We start from the raw sequence: 24,032 nt of genomic DNA, 5'->3' as shown, positions 1-24,032 counted from the left end.
CTATGAGCACAGTCTGACGGCCGGAGGTTAGGTAGGACTTGAACCAACAGAGAGCGGTGCCATCAATGTGAAAGTCACACATGAGACGATGAATCAGCATGTCGGGATCAATTGTATCAAAAGCCGAACTTGAAGCGAGGAGGGTTAAGATACCAATATTGCTTTTGTCCAAACCAAGTCGTAGATCATTTATGACTTCAACAAGAGCAGTCTCAGTGGTGAGCACGATAGGCTGACTGAAGATGGTCATACAAGTCATGTTGCTGGAGGTGTTGTGACATCCTCACAATCACTGCTCGCTCAATGAGTTTTGAAACATTCGAGAGGTTGGATACAGGTTTGTAATTGCCAAGTACGTTGCAGTCAAGGTTTGGCTTCTTCAAGAGAGGTTTCACTAGCGCAGATTTGAAAGCAGCGGGCGTTTCACCATGTGTTCAATTCTTCTGGTGTTGATGATTCTGGTGAGTACTGGGAGCAGAACGGTAAGATGGTCTAAAAGAACACATGTAGGCAACGGGTCAAGTGCGCAAGATGTGGGGTTTGATCTCCCGATCAACAAGGTACTTCAGCCTCACTGAAAGGTCTGAAATGTGTGAGAGTCTGTTCGCCATTGTCACTGGAGTCTCGATAGTTTAGGGACACTCTGGAAACTTCTGGATCTTGTGTGGAGTCACTGTTGCCAAAATATGACATGTTACTAGATCCTACCATTGAACTATGGATTTTGGCTATTATATTTTATGAAAAAATTCTGGAAGACGTCTGGCAGCTCATCAGGAAGATGTGACGAGATGAGAGGTCGGGAGGAGTATTTACCAAGAAGGCGGCACATAAGCTGATGGAGCCACCGAGGATGGGACATTGATTCCTGGATTCTGCTGTTCAGGGATGCTTGTTTGGCACGCCTTATCTCCAAGGTGACCTTGTTCCTGGCAACACAGTAAATCTGCCTGTGTACTTCCAGGAGATAAGATCTCTACTGCGTTTAGCCTCTAATACATCTGACGCCATGGTCCATGGTGTCATAGGCCTATCCGTTACTCGCCTGTTTTTCAGAGGCACATGTTTGTCGAATACAACCAGAAGTGTAGAGTTAAAGAGTTCTGACAGTTCATTTAAATCCGAGGGAGGACATTGCACAAGAACGCTATTTGATAAGTCATCACTGAATGCAGTTTTATCAATAGCCTTTAAGTTCCGACACTGCTTGACTTTCTTCGGGTGCGGGGGCTTATCGACATCCAGAGAGAAAGTGATCAGATAATGGTCTGTTATTTGAAGGTGTTGGTCACACTAAGGTCCCAAACACAGCATGTATCCTTCATCGTTACAACCCAGTCTAGGGTATGTCCACTCTTGCGTTACGAACTCGAGAAAAACCTTTCATGTTATCACACTGAGTACTTGATTTGCTATTAAAATTAACATTAAAATCTCCAAGCATGATAAATTGGGAACGTGTTGTGCATTTCGATTCAACGAATGTTGACATTTCTTCACAAACTTGTTCGAAAGAAAGTTTGTTACGCGTTGAAGGGGTGGTCTGTATAAAGCGACAATGTTTGTTGTTTTGCCAGCAGTCAACAGAAAATCTTAACTTTCAAAAGAAGAAAAACTAAATCACCATCCAATATCTTCCTGTTGAGATGAGCTTTAAAGACAATGGCCAGGCCTCCAACCTGAGATGGGCGGGGCTTATGTTTAAAGACATACCCTGGCGATGTCATTGACGCGATCTTAGATTCATCCCTGAGGGTTATTATCGTCAGAATCTGCATAATGATATCAGAAGCCTCTGCAGTAGAATATGTAAACATATTGGCTTGAGATGTATAGATATGGATAGTATATTATGATCAAGACATGTGTCCTACTTGTTTCAGGTCCGAGCTGGCTCCTGTCAGTTGACGACTTGCCCAAACATGAGGTGTCTGGAGACTCGAACTGGCAAAACTGAATGTGTGAAAGGTAAATGTGCAGCATGTGAAATCTGATTTGTTAAAATCGTCCATTCGCAAACTTACAATCAACCGCACAATGATCATCTTGGACGGCAAAATTTAATTGCACTTAATATCCCCGATATTTACTAGACTTTGCGTGCGTTTGTGACCGATAGGTTCACGTGGCGTGACTACAGTTCACTATTTGATAATAATGCCTGTGATATAGTTAAAATAGCAGACTTGTGTCATACTCGTTCCTACGTTAGCAGGTGGAGTCATCCTGCAGATGACACCCTTACCTTGCCTGGGTGAGAGTATCTCGTATAAATAAATAAATATAGTAAATATTTATACAGCGCCTGTTCCAACAAATTTCTCAGAGGTGCTCAGGCAAATGCAATGCCAAAAAGCTATATTGTAAGCATTCGTTTTAACTAGGGAATAAAAGATCATTCTTAGAGGTATTTAGAATCTGACTCATATCTCTTCACCTGTGTACAAATACAACCGAGGCACCACGCAAAATCCCCGGACGTTATATATAGTGTCTTTGAATGATATTGTGACCTCTGAATGAATTGCTCTATGCGATGAGAAGCCGATGACGTCAGTGTTCAAAATTCATTGTCATATAGGGATGATACAAAGTGTTATCAAGGGCAAGCATCATCATAATTTAAACATATTTTTGTTCATGAAGGTGAATTGGGATTGGTGAACAAGTATTACTGCTTATGTTAACACCGCTCCCATGCAACGTATAATACAACATGAAATGGAGGATTTGACAAGCATCATCATCAACAAATGCTTAAGTGTTTTCATTGTCCATTTCATTTCAAACACGAAATGTTAGCAATTTGAAGAAAACTATATAATAAGATGTTGAAGATGTGAATACATTCCTTTTCACATATACGCCACAACTTTTCTATGATATTTAAAGTTATGCACTGTCTGAAATTTTATGTCTTCCTTCAGAGAAACTGAATCGGACGCTAGCGTATACTGAGTTGAACACTACTCTCCTCGAGGCCTGCCGGGTTGGAGATGTGGCTCGAGTCAAGAACATTTTGTCTGATGGCCGGGCAAATATCAACTCAATGGAGAAGAACAACATGACACCGGTGATGCATGCTGCAAGGGGGGGACATGAAGAAGTGTTTGACCTACTTGTCCGAGAAGGTGCCAACCTGTCTTTATTGGATGATTGGGACATGAACATTCTTCATTTAGCTAGTATTGGGGGAAGTGTTGACATCGTCAAGTATGTCCTCGTACAGAAAATTGTGGGCATCAACAGTCGGGATAAGGACGGGTGGACACCAGCAATGAAAGCAGCATTATACAAAAACAAAGATGTCTTTGACTTACTTGTGGAAGAAAGGGCCGATCTGTTACTAGTGGGTGACGACAAAGAAACCATCCTTCACGTGGCCTGTCAAGGGGGTAATGTTGAAATAATTCAGTACCTCCTGACACAAGACACTGTGGGCATTGACAAACAAGATGAAAACGGTTGGACACCAGTCATGCATGCAGCCAAGGGTGGTCATGAGGCTGTGTTTGACGTCCTTGTTGATAAAGGAGCAGATCTGTCACCAGTGGATGGCGACAAAGAAACTATCCTTCACGTGGCCTGTGAAGGGGGTAATGTTGAGATAATCAAGTACCTCCTGAAGCATGACATTGTGAACATCAACTGTCAAGATGGGAAAGGTTGGACACCAATAATGCATGCAGCCATGTCTGGACATAAGGGTGTGTTTGACGTTCTTGTTGAAGGAGGAGCAGATCTGTCACTAGTTGGTGACTACAAAATGAACACCCTTTACGCTGCCTGTAAAGGGGGTAATGTTGAGATAACCCAGTACCTCCTGAAACATGACATTGTGAACATCGACTGTCAAGATGGGAAAGGTTGGACACCAATAATGCATGCAGCCATGTCTGGACATAAGGGTGTGTTTGACGTTCTTGTTGATGAAGGAGCTGATCTGTCACTACTGTGTGACGACAAAGAAACCATCCTTCACGTGGCCTGTGAAGGGGGTAATGTTGAGATAATCAAGTACATCCTGAAGCATGACATTGTAGACATCGGCAGTCGAGATGCGAACGGTTGGACACCATTAATGTATGGAGTCAGTAATGGAAATGAGGATGTGTTTGACGTTCTTGTTGAAGCAGGAGCAGATCTGTCACTTGTGACTAATGACAATGAAACCATCCTTCACGTTGCCTGTGTATGGGGAAGTTTTGGGATAACCAAGTACCTCCTGACACATGAAATTGTGGACATCGACAGTCGAGATAATAATGGCTTGACGGCAGTAATGGCTACAGCCATGGGGGGAAGTATAGACGTGTTTAAATTACTTGTGAAATGGGGAGCTGATCTGTCACTACTCACTGATACCAATCAAAACATTCTTCATTTGGCCTGTAGCCACGGCGGTGTTGAAATAGTCAAGTACCTCCTCACACACAACATTGTGGATATCAACAGTCGGGATGGGAAAGAATGTACGCCTGCAATGATTGCGGCATATAAGGGACGTGAGGCTGTCTTCTTCTTACTTGTTGATCATAGGGCTGATCTAACAATTATGAATGATGCTGGTGATAACATCCTAAATCTGGCGTGTAATGGAGAAAATGCACATATCGTCAAGTATGTTTCCACACGACACGTTGTTGAGGGGCCGTACAAGGAGGACGATCCATGTTAAATGCAGTGTCTATCATATGTGATTACATGTTTAAGAAAGAAAATCTATTCTTGACTTTCTCACTGATATCCTTCAAATGAAATATGAGGTATTATTCCAGAAATAGACATCTCAGTATGGCACCAATTGTGCCCACCCTTGATGATCTATTTTTGTGTGCATATAAACCGGAATTTCTGGTTGGATTGCAAAATTATAGTGCATTGGGCATATTGATGATCTGATAACATTCAATAATTTTCGTGTTCATATTTGAGCATGGACATTGAAAATTCTCCAGAACGTTGTTTATTTATCCCTCACTTATTCCATCAACGGTTCGTAAAAGGGACTGTTTAGTTTGGTAACTGACTGTAAAAAACAATGACTCACTGAAGGGTGGGTATAAAATACAGATATCCGGGCATTTGTGTCATACTCATTTAATGAAACAAGTGTATGATGGCCCAACTGTAATAACGGCAGTGAATTGTACATTCTAGATACTCCAAATTGACTGTGATTCTTCATCAAAAGGTTTGGTGAGTGAGTTAAGACATCGGCAATATTTCAGCCATACTGTGACAGCATCATTTCTACAATTAGGTATACTCAAAGAACGTGATAGGATTTTCGATAAATCGTCAACGTCACAATAAAATGCCTTGTAAATAATGTGAATAATAACTACTAAATGTTAACCTACAGTTTCCAAGGAGATAGTTTGGGTACAGTACAATCTTTTAGAAGGCATTCAATATACAAGGCCTCTGTCCCAGAGTACATGTGTAGATACATTTAGTCAATAATTTCCTAATCATAACACAACATATAGACACAGTCATTACATGGGGTCAAAGTAAATACATTCAAAACACAGTCAGTTCAGCGCCACTGTGTGGAATGCCATTTATTAGGGTGTCCGTTGATGTACCAAAATATCAACACAAGTCGATAAAGTCCAAGCCACTCAAGAAGGCTAAGGAGTTTTTTACTTTAAGTGTTCACTCAGTACCACGCTTCCTACCAAAAAGGCCGCCATATAGCTGTGTGGCGTAAAACTAAACTCACTCACTCACCCATACCAAAAGAGCTTCCCAGCTGTCACACAACGTCATCTCAACGTTGTGGGAAGGGTGTACATTGGCAAGATCATGATACAACGTTGTCACAACATTCGACTTACGTCATTTTATTACGTTATTTCAGAACGTTACAGCAACATTACACATATAGGTAGTCAAGACGTAGTGTATTAACCATTTCACAACGTTATATTTCAGCGTTTCTGAAACGTTGATGTCTCTTTCCTGAAAATCGTAAGAACATTGAATTGTTCGTAGATTTATTGTCTTTCTGCAGAAAAAAGGACCAGAATGCATTATTTACCTCGTATATTATACTGTGTGATTTCCTATATAACATCCGTCACAGTGAAGTGGTTTCCATTCTTTCTAACAACGCTAATATCACGTCACTGTGCAAGGTTATGTCACACCATAATAGCATTGTTGCAAATTTACGTTGTGGAAAAGTTATACTTTGGTCTCCTCACAACGTAATATCAACTTTTCTTATCATTTGGTGTCACGATAGAGCTTCCTGTAAAACGTTTCACTTTGACATTCATCTTCACTATTCAGCTGAAGCTTCAGAAAACACAGGACTAAAACAACATGCAAATTGACGACTAACCATTGAAGTGAATTTCTGCTTTGTTTCTTCAGTACTATTCACTACTGAGAAAACTATTCAACTATTAAGGTTAAACAGAACGATAAGACGAAACACGTTGCTACCGCATATATTTCTCAACTTAACAATTTGGCCCGTTGCTGAACATACATCTGCTTGCATCTCTCGAGCAGACGCGCCATGATCACAGTACAAGCTTGGCCATCTGAGTGCAGGTTTCCTCGAATGTATAGCGGTAAGTGTTTCATTATGTGTTTTTTTATGTTCAACTTTATTTCCGAGGACTGTGCCCACTGAAAAACAGTCATAGTTCTGTTATAGTGCAAATATTTCCCTAATATTTCACACACAAAAGTATAATAACTATGATATGAAATTTATATGAATGCACAAAAGTACCCATGTTGTGGTTTTCCGTACACAAACGAGAGTAACTCACTCAGGTTGTAAAATACATGCCGCCAGACATGGACATACTGCAGACAATAGTTAACTGTTTGCACGGCAGTTACCGGCTGCATGTCACTTCCTGATTGACACGCTGACCACGTAATGATAATCCCACAAGCAAGTCGGCGGTCAATCTGAAATGCTTCTGGCTAAATGAAACGGCAGCCTTGTGTTTTTATTACCACCGTCCGGTCATAGACCGATATACGTTAGGTAATTTATAGACTATTGTATCAACCAGGAACAACCCATGAAATAACAAAGGGATAATGGTGACAATTATTTACAATTGCTATGCGTTCCTCCGATATAGAAGCAGGTGCAGTTTGACTGTCAAGTCACTCTGCATCTGGATAAACCTTGGAACGCTAGCAACTCTGATGTCATCATTATCCTGAATTTATATATTTTATTTTAAGGCAAAAAATACCGTGAGACAGCACGTTCTCAATTCTTTCAAAAATAGCTACATGAATGATTATTGTCTTGAAATGGAAAACAGTACGTTCACGAACTTCATGACCGAAGCGCAATAGGTGCAGGTCCACCAGGCAACAAACTTGCGGCTTGCAAAATTGAGCATTCCAACATCTAAAGAAATTTGAGTTTGTTAGTATCATTCAGGGCCCTATTTCTCGAAACAAACTTAAGTTTTTACTCAAATTTCAAGCTGAGTCTGAGAATTTAAAACAGGGGAAGTTTTAACTCGGCTGCATTTTTAAAATAAAACGCCCCACTCAACAATATCCCAGCTATATCGCCATGGCGGCGGTCTGTAAATAATCGAGTCTGGACCAGACAATCCAGTGCTCAACAGCATGAGCATCGATCTGTGCAATTGGGAACCGATGACATGTGTCAACCAAGTCAGCGAGCCTGACCACCCGATCCCGTAAGTCGCCTCTTACAACAAGCATAGTCGCCTTTTGTGGCAAGCATGGGTTGATGGTTAGACCTATTCTACCCCGGATCTTCACTGGTCTATTGTCAATGACGTCATCTTTTGTTCACGGCATCACATGATGTTTATGTAGCGACAGTGCAACATCATCTTGTCTGATCTGACGTTTTGTTTTGTGGTCGGAAAAGCTACATCTTTTGCTCCATTTTCACTGAATTGTATCTGGGTAATAAACAAAATAGCTCACATGACATCCATCGTCGAATATTGTTATTTTTCAGTAAATATTTTGTCTTACACATTTGAATTGAAAACCAGAATATCAATATCATCAATACGAATGTACAAACTTCATTCTCCATACATAGAGGATTGTACCACAAACATATCAATTTCCAAAGACTTTTACAGAAGAATACTTTGCTCCACCAGTACCCTGAGGAACTAAACGGCATATACAAAATGTTTCAATCAGTGAAGAAGATTGGAAACAGCCTCAAGAAACGCTTTGTTCAGAATAAGTAATATTCTTCATTTATTTGGTTACGCAAAATTAAATTTATTTTAGTAATGATTACTTCACACCAATCCCTCAAAATGTTTTAATGTAATGTGTTATATATACAATGGAAACATTTCCGCTATTTAGAAACCTATTAAATATATCAATGTTATACTATGGTACTCGACGTCTGTTATCCTTGAATGTGCTGGTTCTTCCAGAAGTCAAAATGCATTTGGCTTAGAACTTGTAGAATGCCCTTTGTACATTTGGCAATACTCTAAACAGGGAACTATATTCTGGAAGGTCTACCGCCATGCTGTCAGACCTGTAGGTGCCGTGATACAACGGGTATACTAACCTAACTCACCCACTCAATGCTGATCATACTGACATAACCGGAAATCTGTTTTGACGCTCTTGCCATTTGGTTCTAAAAGCAATAAGGATACATCTGTTGGGGTCGACATGTATTTCTATATGAATCCTGTTATGCATCTAAGGTTGGTCGTCCGTTGAGCAACAGAATATACTTATATTCAAATGTGTATCGGTATTATCATGTGACGGTACATAAGTCCCAAAGCATATTCAAGGTAGATTTTAACCTACTATTATGTTTAATCGTAGTGTATATGTTCTTCTACTTTATGGCTAGATTGTCAGAAATGGCTGACAGCTGAAGGGATGATGTAAATTCCATGCAGGTAGCAAAAGTAATGTAAGTCCCCATGGTCCCTCGTATGGTGATATACGTTCAGTTGTTGGCGATCTATAGCCCATATTTATATTGTGTTGCCCTAATTTGAAATCTAATTTTAGAGTGAGATGCTAGTTTTATTTCTTGATACTGTGATATTCCAGTAGATTTTACTGACCTTCGTCGACAGGTTTTTAAAATTTATATGTATTTATGGTGAATTCAAAACTTGTCCCAGATATTTCTATGGATTAAACTTCTTTTTAATTTCTTAATTTCTATATTTAATCCATAAAAATATCTTGGGCATCAATGTACAACTTCTACATGCCACTGAAAGAATTCAAAACTTGTTTATAGTCACGATATCGATATGGCTGAAATATTGCCGATGTAACTTAAAATCTTAACTCACTCATTCACCCATCGTGTGACTTCTACAGAATCAGAGTGTTGGTCAATATTAATGTCAAACGTGTTTTGAAAGAAGTAGAACGAGCGCACCTATCGTTTGGCTTCTACAGCTGTTGATTACATCCGTTCTTAGTGATATATTGACACTATGAATGATAACGGATGAGTGAGTGATTGAGATTTTAGGCCGCTTTTAGCAATATTCCAGCAATATTCTGGTGGCAACAGAAATGGGCTTCACACATTGTACCCATGCGGGGAATAGAACCCGAATCTTCGGCGTGACGAGCGAACGTGTTACTCACCGGACTTCCCCATCGCCCAAAAACGGATAAAGTGCATTAATGGTTGTCAGAGAATGCTGTGATTGTTTTCTTTTCCTGTGATGTTGCATTCTACCAAGTATTGGCAACTTTAGGCAGAGACAGAACACGAGTATTTCTTAATGGAATATCTATTTATATCTTTTATCACCTTCCAAAAACGTGTTTCATGAATGTTGCATCAAGTGTGTATACTAATTATCATATATTTGTCACAAGGCGTTGGGATATGAGAATTGCCATTACATGACTGACTGACTGACTGACTGAGTTTGGTTTTACGCCGCTTTAAGCAATATTCCAGCAACATCACGGCGGGGGACACCAGAAATGGGCCATTACATGAACACATTAAGATAGGTTTATATAACTTTCAGGGCAGCATCAAAATACTGGAGCATCTCAATGCAGACGTGTTTTCTAGGTGACATAATGTCAAATTTAAATGTTTGCCTCATACCTTTTCGACTGGTCTCAGTTGACAATAAAGAATCAATGATCCTTCCAGGAATAACAAATTTCCGATGTAACAATCCCCAAATTCACTTAATATTACCACTGTCAACAGATGTAACAGCAAGGCATGTACACTTGATCCCATTTAGTAAAGTCACATTTGGCGGTCGCGCAATTTAGAACCAGAACTGGTTCTTGAATATAGGCTTGTCGCCGAAAATACGGTACCTGAAGTATGTAGGCGCACAAAGGGAGCCGGGAACCAGTTTACTACCGGAAGTGAGTTGAGTTTAGTTGAGTTGGGCTTTACGTCACATCGGCATTATTCCAGCCATATAGTGACGAGAACAAGTTTGCATTAGTAAACATTGTAACTACATACTCGGAATGAGTTTTATTTCAAGGACATATATTGATTACATTGTCATTTAAAAGCAAAGAAAGTCATAGCATCAAATTTAAAGGCAGGCAATTTGTTAGTCACGTTTCATAGTTACAATTTATGGTTGTTACATTTCGCAGTTACAATTTATGATACAGATCAACTTCCCTCAGGTAGTTCACTATGAGATGAGCGCTCACGCGGGAGAACAGATCTTTTAGGTTTGTTGCATCGTAATGTGAGTCCCTTGCAGACGATAAGTTCACGCATTCAAGCAGAATATGCTTGATGGTGAAAACCTCATCGCAAAGAGACACACATGGGGGGTCCATCCCCATCCGTTTTCAGCAGATAGTCATGTGCAAATCGACTGTGGCCAATACGACATCGTCGTAAAATTACCTCATCACGTCTTGATTGACAACCCAAGTAGGTATAACCGATTGTTGGCTTCAATTCATGGAGTTTGTTTCTTCCTGCTTGAGTGTCCCACCTTTTTTGCATCAGGTCCCGAGTATAGCTTTTGATAGTGGGTTTGAAATCACTGTACGGGATTAGCAGTGGAGATAGAGGCTTGTCAAGAGCTGCTTTTGCTGCAGCATCGGCCTTGGTGTTACCTGCTATGCCGACGTGATCCGGCAACCAGCAAAGGACGATGTCACATTGGCCAGTAGAAAGGTCGTTGTAAAGTTCTAATATGTCCAGGATGATTGGGTGACTTGAAGTCACATTTTGAAGTGCTTGAAGGCAGGATACTGAATCTGTGAAAACGATAAAGTTTTTGGAATGTTTTTGCTGTTGAATGTAGGTCAAAGCTGAGAAGATAGCTTTGGCTTCAGCGGTGAAAATGGAACTGTTGTCGGGGATCCTAGAGGAGACAGTCTTGGTTCCAATGACTGTAGCGCTGCCAACTTGGCCATCGTCCTTGGATCCGTCTGTGAAAATGGATCTATGGGTGTTATACTTAGAACGTAACTGGTTGTATTCCTGTTGGAACACCAAAGGATTTGTTTCAGACTTTTTGAGTTTGGTGAGGGTAAGATCTACCTGTGGTTTCACCATTTGCCATGGTGGTGAGGACAGAAGTCGGTAAGGTGCAATGATGTTGAGATCAATTTTAGCTGCAGATATGTGTGGTTTGATCCGGATTCCATTGGTGGAACCAGGCTTGGCAGTTTAGGAAACAAGTTTTCAAAGAGCGGGTTGAAAACACAATTTGATTGGACTCATTTGAACGTAATTTAGTGATATACTGCAGTGAGAGTTTAATGCGGCGTTGTTCAAGGAAAGGTTCATTGGCCTCCGCATATAGACTGTCTACCGGAGAGGTCCTAAGAGCTCCCAGGCAGAGCCTCAGCCCTTGGTGGTGGATAGAGTCTAATTTTTCTAAATTGCTTTTGCAGGCTCCACCGTAGACAACGGAGCCATAATCTAGTTTACTGCGAACTAATGATTTGTACAAGTGAAGGATGGTGGTCTGATCCCTTCCCCACTCTGTAGTTGAGACTACTTTTAGCAAGTCTAGAGCCTTCAAGCACTTTGTTTTCAAATATTTTATGTGTGGTAAGAATGTCAGGTGGCGGTCGAATATGAGTCCAAGTAATTTGGCCTCTTCTACTACCTTGATGGGAGTACCATCTAAAGATACGTCTTGATCCTTTTGTGGTTTGTATTTACGACAAAAGTGAATACAATTTGTTTTAGATTTTGAAAACTTAAAACCATTTTCATTGGCCCATTTTTGGATTTTGTTAAGGCAGAGTTGTAGCTGCCTTTCTATTGTGTGCATGTTCTTACCACGACATGAAATATTGAAGTCATCCACGAAAAGGGACCCATCAACGCAACTGTTCAGAACGTTAGTGTGACAGACAGGATGCTGCCTAGGGGGACGCCCTGATCTTGGTGGAAATAGTCGGACAGTGTGGAACCCACCCGAACTTGAAATTGTCTGTTGTTTAAAAACTGAGATATGAATTGAGGTAGTCTACCCCTCAATCCAAACTCGTGTAAGTCTTTTAGGATACCATGTTTCAACGTTGTATCATATGCTTTTTCTAAGTCGAAAAAGATAGATACTGTATGTTGTTTGTTGACAATGGAGTTTATGATGAATGATTCCAGACGCACCAGATGGTCAATGGTACTTCGGTTTTTTCGGAAACCACATTGGAGGTCAGTGAGGAGATTTTTGGTCTCCAAGTACCAGATTAATCGATTGTTGACCATGCGCTCCATGGTTTTGCAAACGCAGCTAGTTAGTGATAAAGGACGGTAGTTTGAGGGATTAGTATGATCTCGGCCGGGTTTTGGTGTAGGGATGATAATGGCATTGTGCCATGAAGGGGGAAAGTGTCCGGATGTCCAGATGTCATCAAATATATTTAGTAGTGTTTCCAAGCCTGAGTCAGGGAGGTGTTTCAGAAGCTGATAATGGATTTTATCAGCTCCTGCCGCAGTGTCGTGAGCCTGTCCTAGGGCAGTACGTAATTCATGGAGGGAAAACGTTTCGTTGTAATCCTCCCCATTATCAGAGTTAAAACTGACTGATTTCTTTTCTTGTTGGGTTTGGTATTTCTGGAACTGAGGGTTATAATTTGATGAGGCGGAGTGGTTTGCCAAAGTTTCGCCAAGTTTGTTTGTAATTTCAGATTTATTTGTTAGGAGAGAGTCACCATCTTTCAGGTGGTGAACTCCTGATTTTGACCCTTTGCCCTTAATCTTTTGGATCATGTTCCACACCTTGGACATGGGTGTGCGGGAGTTGATTTTTGACACATATTTCCTCCATGACCGGCGTTTAGTTTGTTTGAAGGTACGTTTTGCCCTGGCATTTGTCATTTTAACAGCATTCAGGTTATGCACTGTAGGATGTTGTCGGAAATATTTTTCCGCCTTCTTCCTATTTTTCCCAGCTTGTTTGCAGTTTGTATCAAACCATAGTTTGCGTATGTGCGGGTTTGCAGAGGACTTAGGAATAGTTTTGTCCCCGATGGCATTTAGGACGTCTGAAAATAGTTCCATGGGGTCAGGAACACTCCTGGAGTTGTCTGGCTTAAGTTTTTCTGAACATAGGGTTTGGAATAAAGGCCAGTTGGCCTTAGTAAAATTCCATCTTGTTGATGGTGGTTCATCCGTGGGTTGATAGGAGTAAGAATTGTTGGGAAGTGGTCGCTTCCACAAAGGTCGTCATGGACCGACCATTCGAACTCATTTAAAAGATTAGAATCTGTAAGTGATAGATCGAGAGCAGAGTATGATCCAGTGACAGGACGGAGGTAGGTGTTAGATCCATCGTTCAAGATGCATACATCATTATTGGAGAGAAACTCTTCAAGGACCTTTCCCTTACTATTTGTATCAGTACTCCCCCATAGGGGGTTATGGCCGTTGAAGTCGCCCATGATTATGCAAGGCTTTGGGAGTTGATCGTATAAGTTCTGAAGATCTGATAGGCGAACAGTTGAGGTGGGAGGGAGATAGAGGGAACATAGTGTAAACCCTATGTTCAGAGTCATGCGGACAGCAACAGTTTGTAGATTGGTGTTAAGTGGAACAGGGCTATGGAGGATGCCCTGCCTCACCAGGATAGAAGTGCCTCCTGTAGCTTTTACACCGGAGGGAGAAAAGGAGTGGTAGGAACTGTACCGACGGATGTCAAATTTATCAGTCCTTTTTAGGTAGGTTTCTTGGAGACAAAACGCGGATGGTTTGAAGTCTTGAATCAATAACTGTAATTCATTATAATTCATCTTAAGTCCCCTGCAATTCCATTGGATCTTGTTTTGTGGGTTCATGGTGCTTCCACTGGTGACATGTCACGTGAACGTGAGAAAGCGTTTGATGAACTCCTATTGGTGTCTGGTGGAGATGGAGTTACCTCCATATCCAGAGGGCCAAAGGAGTTATGGACCTCGGTGGGGACCTCTGAGGGAGAGGTGGCCTTTGGTTTTGTGTTTGGCGGTTGTTCAAGTTGCTTTAGTCTCTCTAGCCTCTTTTTTTCCCTTTTTCTGCGCGCAGTTTCTGTTTCTGGTTTTGGCATTTGTTCTGGTGTCTGTGATTCAGAGGTGATCCATGTCAGGTCGGTCTGACCCTGGTTGGGTTAGAAGTAGCGCCTCGCGAGTCGTACAGGCCCTATATTTAACATCAAAACAATGCAAACTGATTCGTTTATCTAAATGCAAAATCAATGAAAGTCTATCTTTCCAATGATATGGTCTTTTTCCGTGAAATAGTTAAAGTGAAAAAGTAGAATGCCGGATAAGGAAACACTGTACCCCGTTAATTGCTACTTAACAGAGACAGTTCATTTTGTAAAACACCTTGTAAGTATTTCATTTCATTTCGAATTGAATACTGCGCTGATTAGACAAACTGTAAAAATACAGAAATAGACGATAGTCTTGAAAATGCTGAATATTTAATTTTAGTCAGCAGCATTTCATATGTGTGGAAACACATCGACATGATACTTTCATGTAGCTCTGTAAACAGTAAGATGACGAAGTGGTCTTTAGGCGATCATGAGATCATGCTCCTACCTTTAATAACAAGCCTCATATTTGATGTGGCTTTTTGTCAACTGCCAAATACACCGACTTATAGATCGTTAGTCTTCAAGAACATAGGCATCAAATTATGCCAACTCAAATGTGCTGAGAATGGCTTCTGTCGATCTATTGAATATACTATCTCGACACTCACTTGCCACCTATCAGAACTGGATCATGATACGATTACGAACGAGGCACAACACTTCGTTGGATCTAAGGACTTGGCAGATGTAAGTTTGTGTGAGTGTGATAAACGTTGTGTTTCCTCATGTGACCATTTGGGTTCATGATCTCTAGGAGTTAACGACATATGTCGATTGTTTCTACAAGATATTTGTGTGTTAAGAACGTGTGTACATTGTGTCTACAAAAATTTCACCTGAATTTCATATTCCTTTGCATGAAGGGTAGGCCATCAGACAACACAACCAGCCAGCCAGCCAATGTTGTGCACAAATATGTCATATCCATGAAATGAACAAATTCATTCTAAAAAGTCCTATATACTAATGGACTGAGTCTCTGTCATTCCAAAGTGCCACCGCAGATACAAGAACGACAGGACCTTGAATGATTTAGTTGCTTTGTTTGTCACGAAAACTAGAAATGCTAAAATCTGTTTTAAACAATTATAATGGGGATGATGATTGGTTGAAAACATGTTCTAACGTAAATATTACCAGTTCTTCATCATACATTTCCAAATGTATATGTCTAAATCAGGTTTAACAAACGCAAATGGTATTTTCTTTCCTGCATAGGCAATTAAAGTAACATTATATGTCCGCTGTTATAAGTCCAAAAACAGACACAGTTTGTTTTGTAAGTGAGTGAGTTTAGTTTTAGTTTAGTTTTAGCAATATTTCAGCAACATCAGCGAGTGGTGCCAGAAATGGGTTTCACACATTTTGCCCATGTGGGGAATCGAACCCGGGACGAGCGAACGCCTTAGCCACTAGGCTACCCAACCGCCCTAAAAGACGTTTAGAATAATATCATACTGAAGAATTCCTCGAGAATCCAAAAGTTTACAGGATGTCTACCAGATGAACTTGCAAGTATACTATTGCTGCCATAAACCTGGTAAACTTTAATAGAATACGTAGCCGTGAAGGTCCGGGTTATAATGTTGATCCTTAGCAACCCATGCTTGTCGTAAGAGGCGACTAACGGGATCGGGTGGCTCGCTGACTTGGTTGACACATATCATCGGTTCTCAATTGCGCAGGTCAATGCTCATGCTGTTGATCACTGGATTGATTGTTCCAGACTCGCTTATTTACAGACCGCCGCCATATAACTGGAATATTGCAGAGTGTGGTGTCAAACTCAACTCACTCACTAATAGAATACGCTAAAAAAAGTAAGAAGGACGCCAAGAAACGTCGGACTAAAATACCCCCAGTTGAGTGAAATGCAACCACAGTGTGTAAGATTACAGCTGATAGTTTATATAAAAACATAATATGTTGTTTTGCAACCCGTTGCCATTTATGATAATATATTTTATCTAAACATGTCGGAAAGCACACGTATAATCTCGAAAGCATGCCCGCAAAATCGTTAGAGTGAGTGAGTGAGTTGAAATTTTATGTCAATCGGCAATATTCCATTGGGTGAGTGCGTACGTTTTAGTGTTGCGCCGCTTTAAGCAATATTCCAGCTTCATGGGCTTCACACATTGTAACTGTGAAGGAGAAGGATTTACACCATCGTCAGATGCCATCAAATTGGACACAAATCTATATATCAATTAAAATAAAAGCAACGATTAAATAATGTGCTAGATTTAATTTGCTTTCAAATTGTGGGTCACTCAATTCGAAGAACGAGAGCAATTATGTAAACAAACGCTCGTGATAATTTGAATTTTTCACAGTTCATGGCGTTATCCTCATTAAATTAAACAAACGTCAACTATTTTAGCTACAGTCTTTATAATGTCAAAATGGCGATATGTGTTTTTCACCATTTTTGAAAACAATCACAAATGGTAATAAGCGATTTAACTACATAGGACTATTATATCATATATATCAACGTATCAAAGTACTTCAGTCCTTACGAACATGCTAATTGGTTTGTTGTATTTTCGCACATAACATTCTTCGATCGGGGGACGAGTCTTCTTGGAGGTTACGGAAAGGGGCGAATGGTGACGAATGGGACGAGTCGTCTTGGAGGTTACGGAATGGGGCGAGTGGTGACGAATGGGACGAGTCTTCTTGGAGGTTACGGAAAGGGGCGAGTGGTAACGAATGGGACGAGTCTTCATGAAGGTTACGGAAAGGGGCGAGTGGTGACGAATGGCTGTAAATACTATTTTAGGCCAAGTGTGTGAAGGGCGAATGGTACCTGACATACTTACCCTGTTCATGAACACTTGGTGTTCAGTGGTCCATTCACATGATTTCAATAATTATTTTGACCTATACGCCGACAATAACTTGCTTCTGAGTAAAGTCAAGACTGGCTATTCTTTTGCCCTGACCTTGCATATGCGTTTGGAAGAGTTGTTACCACTACTTTGTTGTCCGTGGTTTTTTACCACGACTTCGGGGACCGTAGTATTGCACAGGAACAAGAAGTCAAACTACTTTATAAACTTTCGCTGATGGATGGATCTACAGCAGAGAGCCCGTTATATAGGCCATAACTTTTGAGAGTGATTCGAAATGCTTTCCAAATTAGAATCAGACACCACCAAATCGAAAAAAAACTTTGAATGTATTTCTTGGTATTGCTGCTTTAAATGTAACATTCACAGACAAAGTCAGTACACTAAGGGTTCATATTTCAAATTGCAGGTTGTTTAATTACAGGAAAGTGTTTCAGAACGTGGATTTAACAGAACGTCTAGGTAACCCCACTGCTTGTTGTTGCTAAAATCTGTCACACTATCATACTAAAATTAGAGTCTTCCTGAGGGGGTACGTAAGTCCCAAAGCATTCGAAGTAAATTCAAATCTACCGTTTGCTATCGCTGTATATTTGTTTTGTTTAGTGATGGCTAAATTTGAGCACAATCGCCAACATCTAAAAGGACGATATAAATCCAGCTAGGGTCCATGCAGGTAGCAAAAGTACTATGAATCCCCGTGGACTTCAGTATGGTGATCTGCCTGCAGTTGCTGGCGATCTAAAGCTTGTATTTACATTGTATATTGTCCGTATGGTGCTATTATTTTAACATTAAATGCCAAGTTTAAATCTAACTGTGATGCCACAGTTGTTTTACTGTCCCTTGACGACAGGTTTTATAGTATACATTAAATCCTTGTCAATGTCAAATTGGTTCTGGTCACGATAAGGTTGAAACATTCCCGATGCGACGATGACTATTACCCCACACACCCATTCACTGAGTTACAGGAAAGTGTTGCAGAAAGTGGAGTTGGTAGGTCATGGTGTAAATTCCACTGCTTCTTGCTGCCAAACTGTACCATGCCACTACCAACCTGTTGGTCGAATAATCACAGATTCGTCTAGCTTGTTGACATTTTATCGTGAGAAGCCTGCTACAAACCGCCGAAGAATATACCAAAAGAGTCCAGGTTAATGGAATATTAAGTTGAATGTCTTTCCAGATTCAATATGTGAAAGAATGCACAGAACTGGTCTATCTATTTGTAAATTAAGGCAGAAAACTGTCCATTGAAAAATCGAAATAAATTTGTCAATTATGCAATATAGAAACAGAAAATGTCCTTTTAACAGTAACATTTCCAATAGTATTTGATATTGATGCCACTAGTGAAAAGGTTTTGTATTTATTTTTACGAGAACGAACAAATCAAATCTTAAGGCTGTCACTATTATATTATACAAACGTCAGACAAAAAAAAATTTTTTTGAAACAGTGTATGTCTGTGGGTCTGTGTGATAGATATATCTATATGCAACTCTCTTGTATTTGTTGCAGATGTCTTTTCTACAAGAAACCTATTTGACTTCGAACTCTTTCTAATCAGGCGTTGGAACCAATCTCCTCAAAGTTTCCACATCAAATTCTTTTCCATTTCTTAACCCTGGCTATGCTGCCATATGTTGTTTTATGTAGCATGATGAGCATGCACTCGTGGGTGAACATGGCACGGTGGAATCGTCATTATTCTCTGTATTTGCATAATTAGATTCCAATAGATTCCTATAGTAGAAGATGTAAACTTATTGGCTAAAGATATAAAGATATGTACGGTACAATATGATCAAGACAATTGTCCTGCCTGCTCGTGTTTTAGGTCCGAGGTGGCTCCTGTCAGTTGAAGACTTGTCCAAACATGAGGTGTCTGGAGACTCGAACTGGCAAAACTGATTGTGTGAAAGGTAAATGTCGTAACATGTAAAACCTGAACAGTATCGCCATTACTCATCTTCCATTTACAATCACTATTTTCTTATGTTGCCGCGTTGTTCAGTTGAACATTTGACTTGGCTTTGCATGTGTTTGTGACGACAGGTTCACATGGTATCATCACAGTTCACTATTTGAAAGTCCTGCCCGCTAGATCTGGACTCCGTTTGAAGTATGGCGGAATTCTGCCGCTTTTGTTTTGAAGGTTATCTGTGGGATTAGACTGTAATCATACCGGTGAATCGGTCACTTTAATTAGCGGTCTTAAACTGCCATTTAAGTACGGTTTTGATGAGCTCTCAGCCAATCAGAATCGAGTATTACACAATGTCGTGCTTGCATAATAATTAAAATTGTTAAAAAGGTCCTAAATTGAAACTGAAGTATTTATCCCATATGATGGAAAAATCAACACAGTCAAGCAGGACATGCTTGACCGTGATTCTTGCATCACAAAGAATACAAAACGGAGGATGCTCGCCTTTCAATAAATATCCGTGTGTATATCTAGTATGGTCAATGTGACATCGTCGCATAATGACCTCCTCACATCTGGACAGACAACAGAAGGAGGTGTAACCGGTGATTGGTTTTATTTCATGTAGTTTATTAATGCCTAACTGGGTGTCCCACTTCTTTTGCATCAGATCACGGATGTGAGATTTACGAGTTCACAATCAGTGTATGGAATGAGCAGTGGTGTTACAGATTTGTTGAGTGCTGCCTCAGCAGCAAAGTCGGTCATGGTGTTACCCGAAATTCCAACGTGGCTTGGTAACCAACAGACGACAATGTCGTATTGACCACTAGCATGATCATTATACAATTCAATACTTTCTGTTGAAAGTGGGTGTTTACAAGAATCGGTTTTTAATAATTTCGTGAATATACGAAAGAGCGTCAGAAAAGAATATTATTTTGTTTGCGTTAAGGGTGTTTTTAATATATTTTAGAAGTGTTAATATATGTAAAAATAGAGCTGCTATCCGGTATTCTAGAAGATACTGTTCTGGATCCTATTCTGAAGTGCTAAGAGTTAGCTAAGAAGAATAGCAGAGTAAAACCATTGCTGGTTTGCTTGAAAATAGAAACTAGCTGTACAATTATTCAATCGAGTTACTCTTCCTGGAGAATTTTCCATTTAACCAGTACATGTAAACTATCATGTCTATCATCCAATAAGTAACCTTCATTTGAATCAGAAAGTATATGTAAGCTATTTTTCTGTCAAACATGTAAGCGTTCCAATAAGTAAATTTCATTTGCGTTTGTCCAATTGTTTTAGGAGGAGGACTCAACTCACCGATAATCATTAATAATTTTGCCATTTTTGTTTAATATACTAGAGGTATTTGTGTCTTTGAATAAATGTATAGTCATATGACATGTCTTGTGAGACTAGCGTCCACTGTGCGAAATCCATGTGTTTAAAATTCACAATCAAATTGTGATGATATAAAGAGCTGGCCAAAAAGCTGAGGGCAATCTGCCACTCCAGTTGTTCCAATAACAAGACGTGCAAAGGCAAGTTAACAAATCTTCCTGCCTGAAATGGATCTACAACCCTTTACCTTTAATGTTTTATACGTTTCATTTCAAAAACCAAATATTAACAAATCTGTCGAATAAAATTATAATTGAGGTGTTGGAGATGATAATACATGCTTTCTACATATGCGTTACCATGTTTCTAGGATATGATTTGTTCAGGTTTTATCGAATGATTGTTTGTTTTCCTCCAGAAAAATGGAATCATAGTGAATTAAACACTACTCTCCTAGATGCCTGCACGGTTGGAGATTTGGCTCGAACCAAGAAACTTTTGTCTGAAGGCCAGGCAAATATCAACTCAATGGGGAGGGGCAACATGACACCGGTGATGCACGCAGCAAAAGCGGGACATAGAGAAGTGTTTGACCTACTTGTCAGGGAAGGTGCCAACCTGTCTTTAGTGGATCATCGAAACCGGAACATTCTCTTTTTCGCTTGTTTTGGGGGAAATGTTGAAATCGTCAGGTATGTCCTCGAACAGAATATTGCAAGCATCAACAGCCGAGATATGGATAGGCAGACGCCAGCAATGAATGCAGCGTTATACAAAAGACAAGACGTGTTTTATTTACTGGTGGAGGCAGGAGCAGATCTGTTACTGGTGGATGATTTCAAACAAACCGTCCTTCATGTGGCCTGTCAAGGGGGTAATGTTGAGATAGTCAAGGCTATCCTCACACACCACACTGTGGACATCAACAGTCGTGCAATGAGCGGCTGGACACCCGTAATGTATGCAGTAAGTGATGGACAAAAGGATGTGTTTGATGTTCTTGTGGAGGAAGGGGCAGATCTGTCACAAGTGAGTAATGACAAAGAAAGCATCCTTCATATGGCCTGTGGAGGGGGTAATGTTGAGATAGTAAAGTATCTCCTGACACTTTCAGTTCTGGACATTGACAATCGAGACATCTACGGCCGGACACCAGTAATGCATGCAGTAAGTAAGGGACGTAAGGGTGCGTTTGACGTTCTTGTGGAAGCAGGAGCAGATCTGTCACTAATTACTAATGGCGCAGAAACCCTCCTTCATTCGGCCTGTAAAGGGGGTAATGTTGGGATACTCCAGTACCTCCTGAAACATGGCGTTGTGGACATCGACAGTCAAGATGTGGATGGATGGACACCAGTAATGCATGCAGTCAATGCTGGGCATAAAGATGCTTTAGCCTTTCTTGTTGAACAAGGTGCAGATCTGTTATTAGTGAATAATGCCAAAGAAACCATCCTTCATGTGGTCTGTGATAGTGGATCTGTTGAAATAATCAAGTACCTCCTGAAACTTGGCATTGTGGACATAGACAGTCGAGATATCAACGGATGGACACCAGTGATGCGTGCAGCCAGTGTTGGACAAAAAGATGTGTTTGACGTTCTTGTGGAAGCAGGAGCAGATCTGTCACAAGTGGGCAATAAGAAAGAAACCATCCTTCATGTGTCTTGTAAAAGAAACACTGTTGAGATAATCAAGTACCTCCTGACACATGAAATTGTCGACATCGACAGTCGGGATATCAACGGTTGGACACCAGCAATGTTTGCAGCCAGTGAAGGACGTAAAGATGTGTTTGACGTTCTTGTGGAGGCAGGAGCAGATCTGTCACTAGTGAGTACTTACAATGAAACCATACTTCATGTATCCTGTGAAAACGGAAATGTTGAGATAATCAAGTATCTCTTGAAACATGCTATTGTCGACATCGACAGTCGGAATATGGACGGTTGGACACCAATAATGCAAGCAACCTGTGAAGGACATAAAGATGTGTTTGACGTTCTTGTGAAAGGGGGAGCTGATCTGTCACTGCTGGATGAAAACAATGCCAACATCCTTCATCTGGCTTGTTGTCACGACAGTATCGAGATAATCAAGCAGCTCCTGACAGACAAACTTGTGGATATTAACAGTCGAGATGGGGACGACTGCACGGCAGCAATGATTGCAGCACGTCGCGGAGATGAGGCTATCTTTAACTTACTTGTTGAGAATGAGGCAGATCTAACAATTACAAATGATGCTGGTGATAACATCCTAAATATGGCGTGTGACGGGGAAAATGTACAGATAGTGAAGTATGTTTCCACACGACACATTGTTGAGGGGCCATACAGGGAAGACGATCCATGTTGAAGGAGTCCCTATCATATGTAAAAGAATTTCTTTCATCGTTTTTTGACACATCAATCCATTGATCAATGGGCTTTGGCCTTTTGATAGCCTTTTTGATAGCGCTTCAGAGTTGCCTTCCTTGGCAGTCCTGTTTATTTACGGTTTCATCATGCCATAGATTTTTTCACCGATTTCGACGGATTTCCACAAAGTTCAGAGTGGATAATGATACAGCCTAGCTTTGCTAGAATGCTCGAAAACTGTGTAAGAGCTATACAAAGGCTGGTTGTTGTGTTGTGAGACTCGGAATCACACGGACTTTTCACGTAACTGGATTTATGTACATCTGTCTGCCATCGTCGTGCTTGCCTATTCGTCGACTGTCATTGTAAACAACCTTTAATCACTGTATCTGCTCTCACTGTAAATGCCAAGACTCTTTAGAGTTAATATCCTATATTTGTGACCCAATATATTAGATTTGTGATTCAAGTGTATCGTACTAGAAATCTGGATTGTCATTCATTGTAGTTTGCTCATTGTTTGTTCAATATGTTATCATCACTGCTTTTACAATTTAGCTTGTGCATTAATCCCTTCATTTTATTTTAACTGAACTGAACTGAACTTTATTTCAACTCAGGCCACAGACAGCGGCATATGAGGTTACAAATATGTTACAATTAAATATATTCACATAGTGTGTGCAGTCGAGTATTTCATATATACAGATGAATAAGTATTGCATTATATATATAGATAGATTGCAAATCTATCTGCAAATAGATTGCATAAGGATAATAGAAATATTTAGATGGAGTTATTCTTACCGAAGATTCTGAAAAACATTTATGATATTACAGAATCTGAGTTTTCTAAGAATACCTTTCTTATTTTATTGAATAATACATTGTATACATATTATGAAATTTGGTTTGGAATAAAATATGGCTTTAAATATTTAACTCTTGCATTTATAGAGTG

General features: G+C 40.2%; 2 protein-coding genes across 2 annotated transcripts; both read left to right on the top strand.

Annotated features, from left to right (window-relative positions):
- The first annotated feature begins 2,940 nt into the window (after positions 1 to 2,940).
- Positions 2,941 to 4,678, top strand: LOC124257167 (putative ankyrin repeat protein RF_0381). Its single transcript, XM_046691185.1, has one exon. The coding sequence runs from the start codon at positions 3,050 to 3,052 to the stop codon at positions 4,676 to 4,678; it is 1,629 nt and encodes a 542-aa protein (XP_046547141.1). The 5' UTR covers positions 2,941 to 3,049.
- A 16,576-nt stretch (positions 4,679 to 21,254) lies between these two features.
- On the top strand, positions 21,255 to 23,069 carry LOC124257195 (ankyrin repeat domain-containing protein 17-like). The gene has a single exon (XM_046691213.1). The coding sequence runs from the start codon at positions 21,255 to 21,257 to the stop codon at positions 23,067 to 23,069; it is 1,815 nt and encodes a 604-aa protein (XP_046547169.1).
- The last annotated feature ends 963 nt before the right edge of the window (positions 23,070 to 24,032 follow it).

This window comes from Haliotis rubra, unplaced genomic scaffold (assembly GCF_003918875.1).
Source record: "Haliotis rubra isolate DU_JTF1 unplaced genomic scaffold, ASM391887v1 Scf650, whole genome shotgun sequence".
In the NCBI taxonomy this organism is placed as follows: domain Eukaryota; kingdom Metazoa; phylum Mollusca; class Gastropoda; order Lepetellida; family Haliotidae; genus Haliotis; species Haliotis rubra.
This window is presented reverse-complemented; position numbering and strand designations above follow the sequence as displayed.